Below are 22,611 nucleotides of genomic sequence, written 5' to 3' on the forward strand. Positions count from 1 at the left end.
AGAAATGTGATCTCTTTTCCTGGTTCCTGTCAGAACACGTGCTGCAGCATTCTGGATCAGCTGAAGAGTCTTAATGGACTTTTTCGAGCAGCCTGATAATAAGGAATTGCAGTAATCCAGCCTAGAAGTAACAAATGCATGGACTAGTTTTTCTGTATCATTTTTAGACAGGATGTTCCTGATTTTCGCAATATTACGTAGGTGAAAAAAGGCGGTCCTTGAAATTTGCTTAATGTGAGACTTAAACAACATGTCCTGATCAAAGATAACTCCAAGATTCCTCACAGTGGTGCTGGAGGCCAGGGCGATGCCATCCAGGGAAACTATATCTTTAGATAATGCGTCACGGAGGTGCTTAGGCCCCAGAACAATAACTTCAGTTTTATCTGAGTTTAACATTAGAAAATTACAGGTCATCCAGGTTTTAACATCCTGAAGGCACATTTGAAGTTTAGCTAACTGATGAGTTTCATCTGGCTTGATCGATAGATATAACTGAGTATCATCTGCATAACAATGAAAGCTTATGGAATGTTTCCTGATAATATTGCCTAAAGGAAGCATATATAAAGTGAAGAGGATTGGTCCGAGGACAGATCCTTGAGGAACTCCATGACTAACTTTGGCATGCATGGAGGACTCATCGTTAACATGTACAAACTGAAATCGATCTGATAAATAGGACTTAAACCAGCTTAGAGCGGTTCCTTTAATGCCAATGAAATGTTCCAGTCTCTGCAATAGGATCTGATGGTCAATGGTATCAAATGCAGCACTAAGATCTAATAAAACCAGTACAGAGACAAGTCCTTTGTCTGATGCAATAAGGAGGTTGTTAGTAATTTTCACCAGTGCTGTCTCTGTGCTATGATGAGCTCTAAATCCTGACTGAAAATCCTCAAATAAACTATTGCTCTGTAGAAAGTCACACAGCTGTTTAGCAACTGCTTTCTCCAGAACCTTGGAGAGAAATGGAAGGTTAGATATAGGTCTATAGTTGGCTAAAACATCCGGATCAAGTTTGGGCTTTTTCAGAAGAGGTTTAATTACAGCTACTTTAAAGTACTGTGGTACATAGCCTGTTGATAAAGACAGATTGATTATATCTAGTATAGAAGTGCTGACTAAGGGTAAAAATCTTTAAGCAGCCTAGTCGGGATGGGGTCTAAGAGGCAGGTTGATGGTTTAGATGAAGAAAATATTGAAGTTAGTTGGTAAAGATTGAGGGAAGCAAAACAGTCTAAACATATATCTGGTTCTACAGCTGTTTCTAAGGTTCCTGAGTTTAGAGATGCATTTAGTCTCTAATAATCAGAACTTTGTCTTTAAAGAAGCTCATGCAGGTGTTACTACTGAGGATGGGGCCGGCCCTGTACCTGGTGGCCTTCATCAGGATAATTTTGGGGGCCCTGCCTTGCACCTGATAGTTAGAACCAGCTTCTGTATGCTATAACTATAACTCTTCTGCCTTTCGTTTGTACCTTTAACAGCATGATGGGCGGCACTTATTTTACTGCTTATTAAATACACTCTAATGAGACACTCAAAGTAAAACTGACTTCTACTTTGTTTTTGGTTGGATGCAAAGGTTGGTTGGAGGTGTGATGGCTACTGAGCAGGATCAGTTGGTGGAGTACAGTTCCCAGAAACACAAGATACCAGTTGGCATCCATCAGCAGTAACTATTGGAGCTGCGGGGTGAGATTAGTGTAGACACAATTAAGTTTTCCCACAGAGATAAAGATGTAGTGACAGGAAGCTCACCGACTGGATCGCTGCAGTCAGAGATTCAGTGTCAGCAGGAAGACGGAATAAAAACGTTCACATTTACTGTGAGTAGTTGTTTGAAGTCTGTTCGTTTAAATCATTATCTTGATTGTTATAAAGAAATCATACTTAAGATCAATTTGCTGCAAACAAAGACAAATTATTAATTTACCATCGGCAACATATAGTTAACTTACCAGCAACATTATCTCTTGTGGTATCTCTGAACCAGTCGAGTCATCTCCAGCTGCTGTGTGGGTATTAATACAGTCATGAGAACAACATACATAACATGCAAATTGTAATCATACGATGTAATATACATACCTATACATGTATATTTACATACATGTGTACATCTCTAAATGTACAAGAAGACAAAAGTGATTTGATTGAGTTTAGTTCATTACTTTAGTGACAGACGAGACAATGGTACGCGCTGTAGCACTTCCTGCTCTGGAATAAAAGGATGTTAAGATGTTTTTACTTTGAAGTCCTTGTTCATTTGTCTCTGTCATATTATTCAGATCTTTTAGCAACGTTTACAGTTTTTCTCAGTCGCTTTGGGACGTCTCATCATAAAAGCAATTTCTCATTCTTTTGAACAAATTGCAAATGGGACAATCATAGAAGTGATTATGTATCATTGTTTGCTGTTTCCTTCATGATCAATATGTCATACTATTCAAAATGTGTTATACTTGCTCTCTGTTGAATCGTCTCACCAACCAAAACATCAAGTTCATTGCATAAGTTGCTAGATGCAAAACTGTGAACAAGAACCTTTTCTTTACATGTCTATTAGAGTTTTGTTGTAAATGTCCTGAACTGATGAAGACGTTGTGATGTGGTGAGAATCTGAGGCCCGACAGACAGGAAGCCTGGGGCTGTTTCCAATCTTTACATTTCTAATTTCTAATCGTTCCCTCAGTGCTGTAAAACTGTCTGTCTTTTTCTTTCCTGTGACATACTCTGCTGACACATTACAGGACCAACAGTGAAAGCACAAATGTGAATATTGTCCAATCTCTTGAAATTAATCTCATACGTGTAATTGTGTACTGTTGAAATTTAAATACGGCGTACAGAAAAAATGCAGCCTTGTGCATTTTCAGTCGCCGTCATTTGAACCTCAGTTTCCATCAGAAAATACTTCCTGAGGACTGTTTGTTATATGACAACAAGTCAAAACATTTTGAGAACGTTTCATTCTGGTGCAGCGACGTTTCACTGACATAAAGATTTATTTTGGAGGGACTAAGGACTTCCTGTTTTGCAAATGTTAAGGATGATTCCAGAAATGTACCAAAGTGACTGAGGAAAACTTTAACACTTTAAAACCTATAAAGTCTGATAACTGAATTTTGTTAAAAGATTTTAGTTCCAACCCTGTGGAACAAAGTGAAGAGACTTTGTTGCTGAATCACATTAGTCAAAAGCATTTATGTGTTTTTATGTGAATTTGTCTTCATGGATTTAAAAGCTTTGTGTGGTCTCGCACAATTCAGGGTTTAAACTTTAACGTTTAATACTCAGAACACAAAAGTGACAAAAGGCTCACTAATATAAGACAGAGGTCCAAACTTTGTTGTATTTCCTGTTTTATTTTGAAGGCGGTCTGTCTCTGTTGTCCTTGTCTTGCTTTCTTTCCTGTCTGTCCTGATTGCCTGATGTGTCTCACCTGATTGTGTACATATACTCCCTGCTCTCGTTACTTTGTTTGTGTAACCGGCTCCGAGTTGGACTGAACGGTCCAGACTGGAACCGGTGACTTCGGGAGGCGGACACGCTGATGAGGAAGCTAAAAGCCGCGGCTGTTAGCGTCTGTCTCCAGTGCGTCTCTTAAGACGTCAGGGAGCGAGGTTTTGTTTTACTCCCTGCACAGCCTCACTGGTCTGCCTGTTCCTTCAGTTCTCTCTGTTTTGGATTTCTGTCAGTCGCTGTGTCTGGATTGAGGGAGGGTCGGCGGTTTGAGTCCAGCAAAGACCATTGCTGAAGGGGCCTCTGAGCAGCGCCCTGAACCCCTAACTGCTCCCTGGGCTCATTGCCAAACGTCTTATTATTATTATTATTTTTTTTATTTTTTATTTTTTATTGCCAAACGTCTTAAATGTTCAGGATTGTTGTTATTACTCAGAATTCATTATGATTCTAAACACTGATCACATCAACGCAAATTTTAGACTTGAGATCAGTGAATTTTAATATCACTGGTGACAGTGATATTATGTGATATTTCCTCAGTCATGTTTCTAAACAGAAGCAGATCGCACAAACTGCTAAAAATCCTTATTAAGTAAATCAAATGTCAATGAAATGTCGGTGCATCAGAATGACACGTCCTCAAAATGTTTAGCCATGTTGCCGTATAACTGATCTGATGTAAACTTTGGCTCAGGTTTGGACGACACACGTCAACTCCAACAGTAGAAAGTTAACACATTACAAGAGACTGGGCAGGATTCAGGCTTAACCTTTTACTGTGTGTGCTGTGGTGACCGAGCAGGACGTGGTGCAGAGAAGAGAGACGGAAAGACGGGAGACAGGCGGACGTTCCTGTCTGTGGGGCCACAGATTCTCACCGCATCACAGTCGATATCTTCTTCAGGACACGTTAACACACGTATGTTGTTTTGGGAGGTCAGAATATCCAACAGAGAACCAGTGTAATGAGAACAGAGACAAACAACAGCGGAACCAGCGAGAACTCTTAGTAGACAGACGAGGTGGTCGGAGGTGATTGATCAGACTCAAACTGATTGATCAAAAGTTTTTCCATTTCATGAGCAGATTCTCGTCACCTGCGAACATGTTCTTTCTTCAGACTGCTGAAAACATATTATAGAAATCCTCAGTGAGTCACTATTATTTACAACTCAAAGGCCTCATCAGCCTGAGACTTCACTTAATATCTTGTTCTTCTTCGCAGCAGGCTGGTGAATATTAAGTATTGATGAAGCATTGATGTGTTTTATGGTATTTATTTATTATTAATGCAGGAGGTGTTGGTAATGATGCAGTTTTTATACAATATTGTAGTTATTGATGCAGCATTTATGTGGCAGAGTTGAAGTTTTGATTCAGTATTGATGAAGGAGGATGAAGTATTGATGAGAGGCTGATGTAGTATTAATACTGTGCTGCTGTATTTGTGATGTGTAACTTTGAAAGGCCAAACGGAGGAAACAGGAAAATAAAGACCTTCTTTTGATTCTCTCAGGCAGCAGCTTATCTGTGTGGATGCTTCTGTTCGATGTTAAAGCGATCAGATCGCAGTATTCGTGCAGTATTTAAAGCAGTTGTAGGTATTTTTTTCCGACCTAGACTGATGAGTCAGCGCTGCTCAGTTTGAATCTGTGTTTTTAATAGAATTTATTTCTAGTTTCTAAATATCTGCTGGCTTTTCTTTCCCTCACTTTCATCTCTCAGGATTTCTTTATGCTACTTTCATCTCTGTGTTTCTGCTGCTTAAAGATATTGTTGTTCCTGTTTCACAGATGTTTAACTGACTTTACTCACCCTGCTCTCGGGCTTCTGGGAGTTTCAGTGCAGTGCATGCTGGGTATCTGAAGCTAACTGTAAACAGGAAAACAGCCGCTCATGTTTTTTCTAAATTCAGCTGGTAACTATTTGATCAATTATAATCAATCTCCTGATTGGTCTGTGTGTCTGTCAGGGGGTGATGTCATCATGATGCTGCCCGTCTCAAGGTTTAAAGGTCAGCCAGTTGGCATGGTAACCACCACCACACCCTGGCTGTCCGTCAACAGTGACCCTGTCCCCCACTGGCTGTGGTTGGCCAGCTGGTCAGCGGCAGCGTACCAGGCCATGCCCCCTCTGGTCTTCTACCCCCCAGCTGTGTGGATACCTGAACACACTCACCTGATACAGGTAACACACCTGGTACATGTAACACACCTACATGGTACAGGTAACACACACTCACCTGGTACAGGTAACACACACTCACCTGGTACAGGTAACACACCTGGTACAGGTAACACACCTACATGGTACAGGTAACACACCTGGTACAGGTAACACACCTGGTACAGGTAACACACCTACATGGTACAGGTAACACACCTGGTACAGGTAACACACCTGGTACAGGTAACACACCTACATGGTACAGGTAACACACCTGGTACAGGTAACACACCTGGTACAGGTAACACACCTGGTACAGGTAACACACCTACATGGTACAGGTAACACACCTGGTACAGGTAACACACCTGATACAGGTAACACACCTACATGATACAGGTAACACATACTCATCTGGTACAGGTAACACACCTGATACAGGTAACACACCTACATGGTACCGGTAACACACCTGGTACAGGTAACACACCTGATACAGGTAACACACCTACATGGTACAGGTAACACACACTCACCTGGTACAGGTAACACCTGGTACAGGTAACACACCTACATGGTACAGGTAACACACACTCACCTGGTACAGGTAACACACCTGGTACAGGTAACACACCTGATACAAGTAACACACACTCACCTGGTACAGGTAACACACCTGGTACAGGTAACACACCTGATACAAGTAACACACACTCACCTGGTACAGGTAACACACCTGGTACAAGTAACACACCTGTACAGGTAACACACCTGATACAAGTAACACACTCACCTGGTACAGGTGTCATACACTCACCTGGTACAGGTAACACACCTGGTACAGGTGTCACACACCCTCAACTGGTACAGGTAACACACCTACATGGTACAGATAATACACCCTCACCTGGTGCAGGTGTCTCACACCTGGTACAGGTAACACACCTGTACAGGTAACACACCTGATACAAGTAACACACACTCATCTGGTACAGGTAACACATCTACATGGTACAGGTAACACACACTCACCTAATACAAGTAACACACACTCACCTTGTACAGGTAACACACCTGATACAAGTAACACACACTCACCTGGTACAGGTAACACACCTGATACAGGTAACACACCCTCACCTGGTACAGGTGTCACACACCCTCACCTGGTACAGGTGTCATACACTCACCTGGTACAGGTAACACACCTGGTACAGGTGTCACACACCCTCAACTGGTACAGGTAACACACCTACATGGTACAGATAATACACCCTCACCTGGTGCAGGTGTCTCACACACACCTGATACAGGTAACACACTCACCTGGTACAGGTAACACACCTGGTACAGGTGTCACACACTCACCTGGTACAGGGACGTGTGACTAACAGGAATTGAAAAATGCGTCCCTGAACAAAGAGTACCAGTTAGGTTCTCATCAAGAGCCCTTTTTCCCGGTCCTGTCTGGTCTGGACTGTCGCTGCCTGCCTCTGTTTCCTCCAGTAATCTGCCTGCCATCCAGTCTCTCTGTTTTCCCCTTCTGTCTCTCTGCCTCATTACCCTGATCCCAGTCACCTGTGTTGCTCCCGCCCTGCTCGTTAGTCCCTGTGTATAAATGTCTGGTGTTTCTGTTCATTCCCTGTCCGGTCATTGTCGCATGTCTGTCCTGTTGCTACCCGTTACCTGCTTTTTGGATGATACCAGTTCCTGTTCCCGTGAATTTTGTCTTGCCTGTTTTGTGCGTTGGATAAATAAACCTTGTGTCTTGCGTTTGGGCTCACTCCTGCTGCACTCACACAGCGAACGTGACAGAATGACCGGACCAATTATGAGCCCAGCAGACACATTAACTGAGGAACAATCTGATGTGCAGAGAGATCTTCTGACGCTGAGGCATATGTGGTATGGGGCTAGTCATGTTAGCGATAAGGCAGCTATCGTGTCCCTTGCCTGGAAGAGCCTGGCTGCTAAGCCAGGAGCAGCAGACTCTTTCCCTGGGTGGGTTTGTGACTTCCTCCACACCTCAGCCGATCCCCCAGCCAAGTCCTCATCAGTTCCTCAGTCCGTTAGCCTGGAAACGGCTAACACCCGGACCACTAGCCCCCGGCTGTCATCTCCCCGGCCTGCTAGCCCTCAAAGGACTTGTTCTCGGCCTGCTAGTTGCAGGTTGGGAAGCATCCTTCTGTCCTGCCTGGCTAGTGCTACTAGCCCTCTGCCTGTAACCTGTTCAGCTAGCTGTGCTAAGTCCTCCGCATGTTCGGCCTGTATCCTGCTCGGCTAGCGCTGCTAGTCCCCCGCCTGTCCTGCCAGTCACCTGCTTGGCTAGCGCAGCTAGTCCTCCGCCTGTCCTGTCTGAAACCTGTTCGACTAGCGCTGCTAGTCCTCCGCCTAGCCTGTCCGTCTGCCTGCCTGCCCCACCTACCAAGGACTCGGGGACGATGACTCTCCTGGCCTACCTGACCATGAAGGCCAGGGAGTCAGAGGCAGCATGGGCAGCTAGCCTATGGCCAGATAGCCTGGAGGCTAGGCATTCCCCAGAGTCCTCTTTTGAAGGGATTCGCCTAGCCATTTTTTCGGGTTCCCGTGGTGGTCATCGGAGGCGACAAGGTCACCATCAGAGACCCGTCTGCAACCCGCCTGTTTCCCGGCCTGCTAGCGCTGCTAGCTGCCTGCCCGATCCCTGGCCTATTCCTGCTCCCAGGTCTCACTCTGTGGTCCTACCGACACCTGTTGCTTGTCCCTCGTCGAAGGTCCGACTGACACCAGTTCCAAGGTCTCCGTCGGTGGCCAGAGCGGTTCCTGCTCCCCGTGCTCCGTTGGTGGTCCGACCAGCACCAGCTCCACCGGTGGTCCGATCGACTCCTGTTCCTTCGTCGGTGGTCCGACCAACACCAGCTCCGTTGGTGGCCCAGCCGACTCCTGTTCCTCGTGCCCTGTCGGTGGTCCGACCGACACCGGCTTTGCCGGTGGTCCGATCGACTCCTGTTCCCTCGTGCTCTGTCGGTCGTCCCCAGCTGTCTCGCCGGTGGTCATCAGCCCATCTGCTCAATCCGTGGACCTCAGCCCAGCTGCGCCTCCAAGCTTTGGGTGCCGACCTCTTGCCGTCGGCCTCCTGCTCGGCCCCCAGTGGGTTTGCTGCCTCACTGTTGGCCATCCTGCCAACCCCTTGAACTCTGTGGCCCCCCTGTTCTGCCCGGCCCGTTGCTCCCAAACTCTGTGCCCCCCCTGTTCTGCCCGGCCCGTTGGGACGTCATCCGGGACGGCCTCCCAAACTCTGTTTCCCCCCTGGTCTGCCTGGCCTCATGGGTCACATGAACTGTGTTGCCCTCCTGGTCTGCTCGGTCGACCTCCGGGTCAGCCCCCTGAACTCTGTTTCCCCCTTGCTCTGCCCTCGGGCCGCCCGCCTGAGGTTTCCCCGTCTGGTCCCCCTGTTCTGCCCTCAGGTCAACCCCCTGACCTCCCTGGTCCTCTCTCGTTCTGCTCCCTGGACTTTTTGTTTTTCTGGCCCGCCTCCTGTCCTCCCTCTGCCCACCCTGGTCAGCCTGGACTTTGTTGTTTGTGTTTTCTGGTCGGTCTGTTTTTTGATTGACCGTCTGGAGACGCTTGTCGGTGGGGGGGGGGTACTGTCACGATCCTGCCCTGAGCTTGTCTGTGTTATATTATTTTGGCCATGCCTTCTTTGTGTTTTGATTTTGCTTTCTTTGTGTCTGGGTTTTGGGTTTCAGTCCTGTCTTTCTTGTTGGGGGGCCTGGGTTTTTGTTCCATGTCTTTGTTCCTAGTCCTGTGCCTTAGTTCATGTTGTAGTATTTGCTTCTAGTTCACTCTCTGCATCATTTTGGTTTGGTCTGCTCGGTACTCTGTGTTCTAGTTCTGGGTTCTCGTTTAGGTTTTGTCTGTTATGATCCCTGTGTTAGAGTTGGTCGGTGTTTGTCTGTTCACTTGGGTTTCTGTTATTGTCTGAGTTAGATTCTTGTCTGGTATTTTGTTACATGTGTTCAGTCTGTGTTGGTTATTATTTTGCCCCATGTCTGCCAGTACTAGTGTTCTGTCTGTTCCCTCAGTTATTACTTTGTCTGCCTGCCTCTTTGTTCCCCTTCGCTGTCGCTGCCTGCATCTGTTTCCTCCAGTAATCTGCCTGCCATCCAGTCTCTCTGTTTTCCCCTTCTGTCTCTCTGCCTCGTTACCCTGATCCCAGTCACCTGTGTTGCTCCCGCCCTGCTCGTTAGTTCCTGTGTATAAATGTCTGGTGTTTCTGTTCATTCCCTGTCCGGTCATTGTCGCATGTCTGTCCTGTTGGCTGTCGTGTTGCTACCCGTTACCTGCTTTTTGGAGGATACCAGTTCCTGTTCCCGTGAGTTTTGTCTTGCCTGTTTTGTGCGTTGGATAAATAAACCTTGAACTCCATCTCAGCTCACAAGTGTCTTGCGTTGGGGCTCACTCCTGCTGCACTCACCCTGCAAACATCACAAGTACATTATGAGATTAAATCAGGTAATTAAAAGTTGTGCCCTGAGGTGAATTTAACACAAGTTAAATTCTATTATTAATTATTAAATATAATAATAATATTTTTTAAATTTGAAAGATTTTTAGTATAATTAATTTTTTTTTTTTTTTTTTTTTGAATGAAAGTTCCCTCAAAGCAAAACAATTTGGTGAATTTGATAATAAATCTTCATTCTGTGAACTGATCCTGAGAATAAAATTAGATTTGTCTGCTGCTCTCACCTTATCAGCAGGAACTCAGCAGCTTTTATTTATAACATTTAGAAATGAAAGGGGAAAAATAAAAATAACATCTTCGCAAGAAGGTTGACTACATTAGCCACAATCATCTGCCCCCGTAGCCTGCAAGTCATTAAGTCATGATGTGATTCAGACACTCTGAGACGCTGAATATTTAAATGGGTTCATGTAAATTCATTTAACACGTTGTTTCATGTTGTCTCGGCGTCTGATCGTGTGCTTCAGACTGACCCTGCAGGTGGTGTAATGGTCTGAGGAGAAGCAGTCGGGTAAAATGGTTTAATTCAGCGTGTCACTTCTCACGTTGTTCCTTCAGTCTGACTGAGTCGAGCCTCTGCTGCAGTCTGCTGATAAGATGAAACTTTAATGATCCCTGAGGGCAAAGTGAATAATTGTCTGTTAATTATTGGCGGCGTGTTAATTATCTCATCTTTAATTCTTTCTGTGTAAACTCCAGTGATAGAGTCTGATCGTTTTTCTTTAAAGTTAGTGTTGAAATCAGCTGACGTTAAACTCGTCAGACGGCTTTAATCACAGACTGACCTGAAACCTTGACTGCAGATTATTCTAATGTTTGCTTTAAAAACACATTTATACATTTCAGATGAGGACTCTTTTCGTCCGCAGATTGTTCTACCTTTTAGTTTCACCTTGTTGAAAAAACCCTTTTAAAACATGAAGACGATGTGAGAGAGGGCAGATCTTTGTCTCTGTTCAACAGCTTCGATTGCGTTATTATCGGCTTCCTCGCTGCTTTTAAAAGGACTCATTCAGGGACACTGGTGGGCTGTGATTGGACGGCCTGACCGTTCTGTCACCTGTCTGCCTGTCCTTCAGCTTTACGCCCGGCCTAGAGGGACCCTGAGCGGAGCATCCGAAATGACTCCCAGCGACTGCAGATGCAGTCCGGACAGAATTGATTTATTCATCAGTGACGGTAGAAAGAGGCGTCGGGGAATGAGCTGCCAGAACAACAAACACAACATTCGATAAAATGTCCAAGTTACAACAAAAGAACATCCAGAATACACCTGTCCAACATGAACAGGGCTACTGTCCCACAGGTCCAAGGACTGCTCCTTTACAAGACACTGACTTTATCTACAACAGAGATCGGTCTTTTGACACTATCAGCCACCTTCCTGTCCACCTTCCTGTCCACCTTCCTGTCCACCTGCCTGTCCACCTGCCTGTCCACCCGTCACCTGCCTGTCCACCCGCCTGTCCACCCGTCACCTGCCTGTCCACCCGCCTGTCCACCCGTCACCTGCCTGTCCACCTTCCTGTCCACCTGGTGGAACTGTAATGCAGTTCACAGGTCTCAGTATTCCAGTTCTTTATATAACTCCACTGGTTCTTCATGTGGTTCTAGAGGGATCTGAGGTTCTCTGTGACTGAACAGGTGACACATGTAGGAGAAGTTTTAGAGACACCAAACTGTTTTTGTTGTTTCAGTGGGAACGTCCAGCTGTTGAAGTCCTTCCTCTCCTCCCTCCATTCTATCGCTCTTCACCTATTCGTCCTCCTCATCCTCTCCCCAAGGTGACACACACTCACACTCTCTCTCACACTCTCTCTCACACTCTCTCTCACACTCACACATAACATAATGCTAACATGCTAAATGTTTGCAGCTACCTGAAGGCTGGATCTCACCAGAGAAAATGGGCGTGTTCCGGAAGAGGGATAAACGCCTCCTCCTGACGAACCAAATCATCCGGAGGCCGAGAGGACACGCCCCCAGGACACACCTGCTGCTGTCTCACTCTGGAGTCTCAGGTAATCAGACTGCAGTTAGATATTTAGTCATATCATATCTGTGATGTATCACATAGGCTGCGCCTCTCTCCGCTCTGAGACTTGAGGCCCATCTCACCTGTTCACAAAGGTCACGTGTGAAACTGCAGCTCACCTGTTCACAAAGGTCACGTGTGAAACTGCAGCTCACCTGTTCACAAAGGTCACGTGTGAAACTGCAGCTCACCTGTTCACAAAGGTCACGTGTGAAACTGCAGCTCATCGAGGTCACGTGTGAAGCTGCAGCTCACCTGTTCACGTGTGAAGCTGCAGCTCACCGAGGTCACGTGTGAAGCTGCAGCTCACCGAGGTCACGTGTGAAGCTGCAGCTCACCGAGGTCACGTGTGAAGCTGCAGCTCACCGAGGTCACGTGTGAAGCTGCAGCTCACCGAGGTCACGTGTGAAGCTGCAGCTCACCGAGGTCACGTGTGAAGCTGCAGCTCACCGAGGTCACGTGTGAAGCTGCAGCTCATCGAGGTCACGTGTGAAGCTGCAGCTCACCTGTTCACAGAGGTCACGTGTGAAGCTGCAGGTGTGATGTTACATTTCCATTTCTTTACCTGTCCCTGGGACACCTGGCTCGGACCAGCTGATTCAGGTTTTGGAGCGCTCCTGTTGTGACAGAATAGTGTCGGCCGTTCATCCAGTCAGATCATCCGCTGTTCTGCTGGTTCTTATTTCCATGTGCACTCCTTCTGATAGGCGCTTCCTGCAGGCGAACAGTCAGCTGCAGCTCAGCTGGAATCGAACCAGCAACCTTTGGAGGCTGGATGTGTGTTTGGGGAGACTGCATTGTCGTCTGCCATGTTGCCATGACAACAGTGCTAATTTCTGGGAGCCGATTGGCTGTGAAGCTCGCTGCTCAGAGACGGTGAATGTGTGTTTTTTCTACTGAGACACACAAACACAAAAAGCTGCTGTCAAATGTAATAAGAAGATGATTGTCCAATTTAAAATCGCCCAGTGGAGCATGATGGGACGTTTCTGCTGCTTCAGACTGCAGACGTGTTTTTGTCTTTGTGTTTAACAGATCGATGCAACCTAATACAGACAACAAGGGAGCAGCTAGCTGAAGAAAAACTGTGTATATATATATATATATATATATATATATATATATATATGTGTATGTATGCATATTGATGAAATGAGACTCAGGTTACCTCAGAGACTGCTGCACCCTGATCCTTAATGAGACCTGGCTGCATCCCGGATCAAGCTGCTGCACTCGACGGGCAGAGCCTGTTCCATGCTGACAGAGCACTAGACTCTGGTAAGACCAGGGGAGGACTCTGTGTTCACGTCATGATGCTTGGTGCTCAAACACAGTGGATGGACCGTGTTTACCAGATGTGGAATTCTTATTGGTAGGATGTTGGTCACCTGACAAACAACCTGATTTTATTGTGATTACAATCCAAGTGATCTCAGAACTGTTTTACCTAATCTCCACCAGCATATCCACATCCCCACCAGAAGAACAAATACCCCGGACCACGTCTACACCAATATTGCTGGCAGCTACAAAGCCCCCCCCCTCCCACGCCAAGTTCTTGTCAGCTTTTACAGAGGAGCAACAGAAAGCATCCTGACTGGAAACATCACTAACACGGGATGTGCACGGCCCAGGACCGGAGGGCTCTGCAGCGGGGGATTCAAACTGTACATCAGTCATATCGGTGAGGTGCCTACGCAGAGCCCAAAGGATACTAAAGGACAGTACCCACCCAGCCACAGCCTGTTCACCCTGCTGCATGCTGGGAAGAGATATAGAAGTTTCTGCTGCCGCACCTCCAGAGTGCAGAGCAGCTTTTTCACCTAAGCTATCAGGCTCTTAAACTCTAACTCATCCTCAGCACTGCTCCAAGTACAAGAGTTTTACTTCTATGACCTGTTTTTTATCCATCATCTAATGTACCTTTTGTACTGCTGTGTCCTCACTTCGTGGGAAACAAAACCAGAAGCCTTAACAGAGGAACAGCACCAAAGCTGCGGCGTGGCCATGATGGAACTGAACCCATAAAGAGAGAGCGCACTGGTTTATCCTCGCCGTTCACTGCAACCAGCGTCGTTACCGGAGGTAACCCATGTCAGCTCCGAACTTTATTTCCCTAGGAGATGGTCTGAACCGGCTGGACGACTTTCCTTTTGTTTTCTCTTTTGTGTTCACTGAACTCATTTTTAGATCCCAAAGGAGATTATTATACACAACATAAAGATCTTATACCTGCAGAAGGAAGATGTGGACTCACCATTACTTCACAGAGAGAAGGATAACTTTTGAGTTCTCTCTCCCCACAAAGTTTAATTCACTGTTTACCCTGCTGCTCCGAGGATCAGCTGTGCCCCTGAAACCGCCGACAGCACCTGAAAGGTCTCTGCCAAATTACCTAAACGGCCTGGTGTATTACATCGCTCGAGCAATTTCGAATAAGTGGCTTCTGTCTGGGCAGAGATAGGTTTAAAACCGTGTTATTGTAACCTGAGCTTCATTGTGATGATTTCTGTGGGAAAAAATGGACCACCCCGTCCTGTTTATAGCTGTGTGCTTTCATGCCTAGCATGTTTATTTTTTTGCATCGGTACCACTCTGCATGAGAGGCCAATAACTATGCTACATCAAGACCAAAGGCCAGTTATACGGTTTCCTGTGGTTATTTGTGTATGGCATTTATGGTGGGCGAACCCCTTTTTGAGACTGTCTTCACATTTTGGTTATCGGTTCCTGATCACAGGGTGTGCCCCGTATTTATTAATCTTTATTAATAATTTTAAATAACTTTGATATTTGCTGCAGGACTGTATTGTTCATGTGTGTCTCCTTCATTAAAACTGATTTATTTTTTTATTAAAACAGCAACTGAGCACAGCGTGAGATGCTTTAGCTGGTTTGCACTAACAGACGTATTTGAGCCATATGTTTCCCCTCTGAGGCTTCTCTGTTAATTTCTTTCAGAAGCAGTTGGAGGCTTACGGAAGCTAACAAACGCAGATTAAATTTGCTTTTATTTTAGTGAACGTGGGTGTGTGTTCATGTTGTAGATGATTTCTGGCAGAAACCCAGTTTCTCTTCAGTTTACAGTTTGTCAGGATTAATTTGTCTCAGATTTTCACCGCACAGTTACAGATGGAGACAGTTTGCATGTGAAATTAAATTTTGTAGCACTTGGAGTGAAAATCAAGAACGGCACAACAAATAAAAGCGACACTCGTGATTTCTGCAACAAAAAGCCTGCGCTGTAAAAAAATATTCTTTAGAAATGAAGCCTGAATACACTATTACATAACCAGAAGAAGTATTCAAATATAGCAAAAAACATTTATGTGATTTCATCCACAAAAAAAAGAAAAAGGGGGAAAAAAAGGTGATAATATTTGGTAAAGTAAAATAAGAGAAGCTAAGCTTCAGGTCTCCACGAAGAGACGATAACAGAGCATCAGGTATCACTGTAGGGCGATAACAGACTGTCAGGTGTCAATGTAGAGATGAAAACAGATTCACCTCCACTGAGTATTTCATTTGATAGATGAACATCTCAGTGTGTGTTCTTACTAACAGTTTCTGAATACTAAATACAGAAGCAACACAACAGGAGCTGAGTGTGTGTGTCTTGCAGCTGTAATGATGTTCTTGGCAGCAGTCTGAGGAGACGCCTAAACAGCAGCTGTTCAGCAGCAGAGTATTTGGCTGGCGTTTAACTCCAAAGCTTTTGACTCAGATCTAAACATTGCTGAGTTAATCAGTCCCTCCTGGGTCTTGAGAGTATTTCTAACCTGACCAATCACAGCCCCTTTCACTCATACAATCATCAGATTCAAACCTGTATGGTTAAACAACAGCACCCCAAGAGATTCACAACTAAGTAATCATGTTTGTATCTTCTTTTCCAATAAACACACAGCATCTTCAGTGATGTAACAACACACAGTGTATCTGTCCACAACACTGGAAGGAGCATCTGTGCTGTCCTCAAACAATCTGATACGTGTGTGTTAACCACCGAACTGTATAAAATATTTAGCTTTTTTAGCCTCACATATTTGCCCAGTGTTACATTCGATCAAAAATGTTTAGCAAATAACAAAATCTTACTAATATTCAAAATCTGCAGTGTGAACAATTGTTTTATAGTGCATTGTGATGTAGTGTCTTACAGTGCAGGGTGATGTAGTATATTGCAGTGCGGGGTGATGTAGTGTCTTACAGCGTGCGGGGTGATGTAGTATATTGCAGTGCGGGGTGATGTAGTGTCTTACAGTGCGGGGTGATGTAGTATATTGCAGTGCGGGGTGATGTAGTGTCTTACAGCGTGCGGGGTGATGTAGTGTCTTACAGCGTGCGGGGTGATGTAGTGTCTTGCAGTGCGGGGTGATGTAGTGTCTTACAGTGCGGGGTGATGTAGTGTCTTACAGCGTGCGGGGTGATGTAGTATATTGCAGTGCGGGGTGATGTAGTGTATCACAGTGCACGCAGTGTGTTGAATTGCGGTGTGATGCAGTGTGTTAAATTGCAATAAACATGCTGCTCAGATCATCTAAATATGATCTACAGATTTTCCAAATGTGCTGTGATCTGTGATAACTATCATTTTTGACGAGTGTTTTCAGCACTAGCAGGGCATCCTGCTACATCTTCACGTTTTGTTGTCGCTATGTTGCTGCCGTCAACAGATTTAGGTCAGTGTTTCCTGAAAGGAGCAAAAATGTGTGGAGGCGGACTGATCTGCCAAAACATCCATGATACACACACAGACAGACAGACACGCACAGAGACACAGACAGACACACACAGAGACACAGACAGACACACACAGAGACACAGACACACACACACAGAGACACAGACAGACACACACAGAGACACACACACACAGAGACAGAGACACACACACACAGAGACAGAGACACACACACACAGAGACAGAGACACACACACACAGAGACACAGACACACACACACAGAGACACAGACACACACAGACACAGACACGCACAGACACACAGACACAGACACACAGAGACACAGACACACAGAGACAGAGACACACACACACAGACACGCACAGAGACACAGACACACACACACAGAGACACAGACACACACAGACACACACACAGAGACACAGACACACACAGACACAGACACGCACAGAGACACAGACAGACACGCACAGACAGAGACACAGACACACACAGACACAGACACGCACAGAGACACAGACAGACACGCACAGACAGACACACAGAGACACACATGCACAGAGACACACACACACACACACACAGACAGACACACAGAGACACACACGCACAGACACACATGCACACAGACAGACACACATGCACACAGACAGACACACATGCACACAGACAGACACACACGCACAGAGACACACACGCACGCACAGAGACACACACGCACGCACAGAGACACACACGCACGCACAGAGACACACACGCACGCACACAGACAGACACACGCACACAGACAGACAGACACACACGCACACAGACAGACAGACACACACGCACACAGACAGACAGACACACACAGACACACACAGAGACACAGACACGCACAGAGACACAGACACACACGCACAGAGACACAGACAGACAGACACACACACACAGAGACACAGACAGAGACACAGACAGACACAGAGACACAGACAGAGACACAGACAGACAGACAGACATGTAAAACATTAACTGAGTGAAACCACAGGTACAGCGTGGACCTGCTTTCTTTTCTTCGTCACAAAGATACAGATTTGTGTTTTTTTCCGTATGAATAAAATTCTCTGGTGTAGTTATATTGATGTTCAGGTCATGACCTCATTTTTATCTTTTTGTTAACAACTCTCCTGATAGTCCTGGAGGAATTGTCAGATGTTTCAGTAATGACAGAAACCACAGCAGACTGCAGGTTTTTTGTTGCCTTCATCAGAGTCTAAATGAAAATATTTAATGCTTGTTAAAGGGATAAATGTTGAAAATCAAGTTAGCTGCTGCAAATCCTCTTAGTTAATCATTAGTTAGTTATCAGGTTCAGGGAGGTGTGGAGGAAGGGCAAGGTACCAACATGTTTCTCTGTGTCCAGGTCGTGTTAGAAGAGACGCAACAAAGACCAGAAACACCGAACCAGAAGACTCCTCCCCCTCCTCCTCCTCCCCCCCGCTGCACCTCCTCTATGTGTCTCCTCTCCACCTGCCTCTCCTGGCTGCTCCTCCTCCAACAGGTGAGTCGGATTTCCTCTCCTCATTGGCATCAATGCAGTGATCAGGGGGAGTTTGTTGGCTGACTGCAGGTCTGGGGGTCGGACAAAACCTCTAAAAGACCTTAAAACCAATAAATAGCATCCATCCATCTTCATCTGCTTATCTGGGATCGGGTCGCAGGGGGAGCAGCTCCAGCAGGGGACCCCAAACTTCTCTTTCCCGAGCTACGTTAACCAGCTCTGCCTGGGGATCCTGAGGCCTTCCCAGGCCAGTGTGGAGATATAATCTCTCCACCTAGTCCTGGGTCTTCCCCGAGGCCTCCCCCCAGCTGGACGTGCCTGGAACAAATAAGTTTTTTTTAATCTGTGAAGGAATATCTGCAAATCAAATCAATCAAGACAAAGGTGAAATAAAAACATGGCCAACAGTGTGATGGTGATGATGGTAACAGGAATGACAAGTCTCTTTGTTTCTGGATCAGTAACAGGTTCTGGTTTGGGTTCTGGTTCAGATGGACCAGGTACATCATGCTCCTGCACCCTTACAGAGAACTCTGCCCAGAGATTTTGTTTCAGTTACTAGTTCTGGTCATGAAGAGCAGAACTGGTTTAACTGGTTCAGCTCTTTCATGTGTCATCAGTCTAATCGAATGGTCAGTGGGGCGGCTGTGGCTTGGGCAAGATACTGAACCCCGAATTGCCCGTGGTGGGTCTGTTTGAGCACTGTGTGTGAATGGTGTGCACTTTAAAAATGCTTTGAGTGGTCAAAGACTAGGAAGGCGCTATACAAATATGTAATTTACATCACTTCACTCCTTAATCCAAACAATGAAATCACATGATCAAAGACAGGCCCACTGAGGAAGATGGTCCTCTGAGCACCAGGTGACCCACTTGGCACAGGGGAGGAGGCCAACCCACAGCGATTTAGAAGGAAGAAATATGAAACGAGCTGTATCAAACGAACTTCACTGCGGTGCAAAGCACCGTTCCCGCACAAAAATATAACGGTAAAGAGTGAAATTTGCGATATAAACGATTCGAAACGAACATAAATGTAAAGAATAGATGTTTGTTACGACGTTTCAAATGTTAACTATTGTTAACGCTAGTTTCATTTTTTAGTCTTGCTGCAGTCTTATTATATGACTTGTAGGCTGTGTCCGAAATCCCCACTCATTCACTACACCCCACCCCCTATGTAGTGAGTTCTATGTGGAGGTCTAGAGCTCACCTGCATAATGACAACAACACTTTCGGACTCCCATCATTGTTTCGGCGCCATTAATTATGTCATTGTCGTGGGGCAATCTGTCGGTGGACTGTTTTTTTTTTTTTTTTTTTTTTATCAGCGCAATGCATGATGGTATATAGGGCTTGGTTAGTGACCATTGGTTGTATACACTACTTTCCAAAAGGCATTCTGGGATACATTGAGTGGGCTACATAGGGTATAATAATTCTCACTATATATTCGGACAGCATATACAGTGAGTAATGCGTGATATCGGACAGCCGTAGTCTTGCTGCAGTTGCATCATGGGACTTGCAGTCTCTCTAACGGTGTTGACAGACTTTATCTCCCCCTCAGGCTTCGTCCTTCTATTGTTCAGCTGCTCCGTTCTGTTGTTTATTTTAAATCTCTGCAAATTAAAATGCGGCTGTGCTTGATTTCATGCACTGTGGATCCTCAGCAGCAGCATCTGCTTCGGTTTCCTGCAGCAGCGAGACAAACCCACAGCTCAGCGTGGCATCATTCAAAATAAACTGACTAACAACAATCGGAGCGCAAAGCAAATGAAGAACAGCAGCAGGAAGCCCAACGTCCAGAGAAGGAACAGAATCAGATGGATGAGGACTCAGAGAGGCTTCATGGTCTTGTGTCCTCAGAGGCTCCTGACTGAAGTCACAGAAAGTTTTTTACTTTTCATTTGAACGAATTAACTCGATTTAGACCAAAATCTGAAAGAAGCCCTGTTGACACTTCTGACAGTGTTTGTTGTTACACAGTTTAGCCTGCCATGCTAATTAACTACTGTCTGTGTGTGTGTGTGTTCTGCTGCTGTATGAATAATAAATGGTTCATCAGCTTTTATAAAATGTAAAATAGCTCGTTACAGCTCTGTGTTTGATTATCCTGAAACTGTGTGTGTGTGTGTGTGTGTGTGTGTGTGTGTGTGTGTGTTATTTCTCAGAGGCATTGTTTAATCTCCTTCCCACAATCCCCTGCTCCTCTCGTGTGTGTTTGATGAAGTAATGAGTTGTGAGAAGAGCTGAAAAGGTCACACGCAGTAGAGCTGAGTGTTCAGATGAGTTCATTGTCTGTGTTATTGATCAGTGATCAGGTTAATGATGTCATTTATCACCTCCATTAGCTGAAGTCGTCCTGCGTTGCCCTGCATCTGGTCTGGCAGGTGAAGACCTTGCTGGTCACACACTACTCGCACCATCCCTGACTCTCTGTTTACTCTGTTTCTGTTTGAGTCCATCAGTCAGATCCAGCAGGACCACGTCTGGTCTGAGTCTCTGATGTGGTCTGGGGACCTTCAGCTTCCTCCCTACGTTGCCAAAGAAGCTGGAGATGAAGATACTACGTTCAGGAGGCCTTACAGACTTCCAAAAAGGAGCAATCCAGACAACAGTCTTGTCAGGCCAGGGGAAATTTCCTGATCCAAACATTATCCTGGCAACTTAAACCATTTCCAAGAACCACATCATCTGTTCGAGCTCAGTGAGGAGCCAGTGTTAGTCTCCTCCGCCGTAGCCTGTCTTGATCAGAAACACATACTGTGGAGTAAATGACAGGCTCGCCTGGACTCTTGGTTACGCCTCCCACTGTCCCACAGACGTCCTAAAGCAGGTCTGAAACCAACAGATTTAACTTCTGCACCGAGCAGTGAAACCCTCCTTCTCAGTATGGGATGCTCCCCGAATATCATTGTTTAACTTTAGAACCTTTTACTGCGTCTCCAATGTAAACCTGTTTCAAATCCGAGACCTGGTTCGATGAAGGTCCGGCCCGCTACCTTTACTGTTCACAGTGTTAAATAGAACCAGGAAGAAAAGTGAAAACAAAAAGAGTGAAGCTGCAGTTTGATTTCAAAGTAGTACGCACACACAGAGTGTGTCAGTAAACCTCCTGATCTCTGTTCAGAAGCTGTTTGATAAAGTGACTCTATAAACTGAGACCAGAGCTTTATTGAACACGCACGCACGCACACACACACACACACACACACACACACACACACACACACACACACACACACACACACACACACACACACACACACACACTTCTCCAGGGTATAATTGGGTGTTTTCAGGAGGGAGCTCATAGCTCATCTTTACAGTGTTCTGCTTTATAGCGCACACACGCACACACACAGACACACACACACACACATCTCAGTCTGTATTGATAAGCAGCTGATTGATTTAATTAGCTGACATTGAGGTAATGGGCCGCAGGAGCCACGAACATCCTGATTAAATTCTCATCATATTTCTGTAAATGAACTTTAAAATGTTTTTGTTAAAATCAAACTGAACTGAGATCAGTTGAAGATTTTGTCCTGAAGGTGGCGCTACAGAGAAGCTGATTGGTTCATCAGGCGTGTGATGTCAGTCTGTAGTAAATGTGGAATTACCAGTCCGCTAACTGAAGCGTCTGGAGGAGACAGGTTTCAGCTGGGACATGAAAAGTGAGGTGAGGGGGGTCTTTAGCGTGACGACTGAGCGGTTGTTTCCAGTTCAAAAGGGCCGAGCTGTAAAAAAGCTTCTGTGATTCAGATCTCAAAGGGAGATCTTTGGAGGAAACTGTCAGACCTGGTGCGTATTCTTTGGCTGATGTCCGATGGTGGGCTGCGATGTGACAGTGGAATTGAGGAGGGCGCGGGAATCCTTCCTAACAGAGGTGGGTTTGAACAGAACAAACTGAGGCTACTTCTCCCAGGCTGGGAACACAAGGCCACAAAGGATGGAGACACACCTGGGGCAGCACCTGACAAAGAGTCGTGGGCGTATTCGACCCAAGCCAGATGGGGCAAGGCAGCGAGCTTGCCGGGAGTTGAGCCGCAGAGCCATCTGGATGTAGGCCGAGTTTTATGATCAGTCCAGACAAGAGATGGCTCCTCTGCTCCTTTCAACCACTGCCTCCATTCTTCAAGGGCCAACTTTGACGGCCAGCGGCTCCCGGTTGCTAACA

At 45.7% G+C, this 22,611-nt stretch overlaps 1 protein-coding gene across 2 annotated transcripts in view; it reads left to right on the plus strand.

The window, feature by feature from the left end:
- Positions 1-21,074, plus strand: part of LOC119885096 — a 22,544-nt gene extending 1,470 nt beyond the window's left edge. The window contains exons 2-6 of one of the 2 annotated variants that reach the window (XM_038695337.1): positions 5,444-5,658; positions 11,842-11,928; positions 12,021-12,165; positions 18,288-18,425; positions 20,889-21,074. In XM_038695337.1, the coding sequence (XP_038551265.1) occupies positions 5,458-5,658; positions 11,842-11,928; positions 12,021-12,165; positions 18,288-18,425; positions 20,889-20,926 (609 nt within the window). In that variant the 5' untranslated portion in view covers positions 5,444-5,457 and the 3' untranslated portion in view covers positions 20,927-21,074. The remainder of the gene's footprint in view (positions 1-5,443; positions 5,659-11,841; positions 11,929-12,020; positions 12,166-18,287; positions 18,426-20,888) is intronic. The other variant, XM_038695336.1, reaches the window with a different exon arrangement.
- The last annotated feature ends 1,537 nt before the right edge of the window (positions 21,075-22,611 follow it).

Source organism: Micropterus salmoides, unplaced genomic scaffold (assembly GCF_014851395.1).
Source record: "Micropterus salmoides isolate LMB-PRFRI ecotype aquatic unplaced genomic scaffold, ASM1485139v1 Ms_hic_scaffold_3922, whole genome shotgun sequence".
In the NCBI taxonomy this organism is placed as follows: Eukaryota; Metazoa; Chordata; class Actinopteri; order Centrarchiformes; family Centrarchidae; genus Micropterus; species Micropterus salmoides.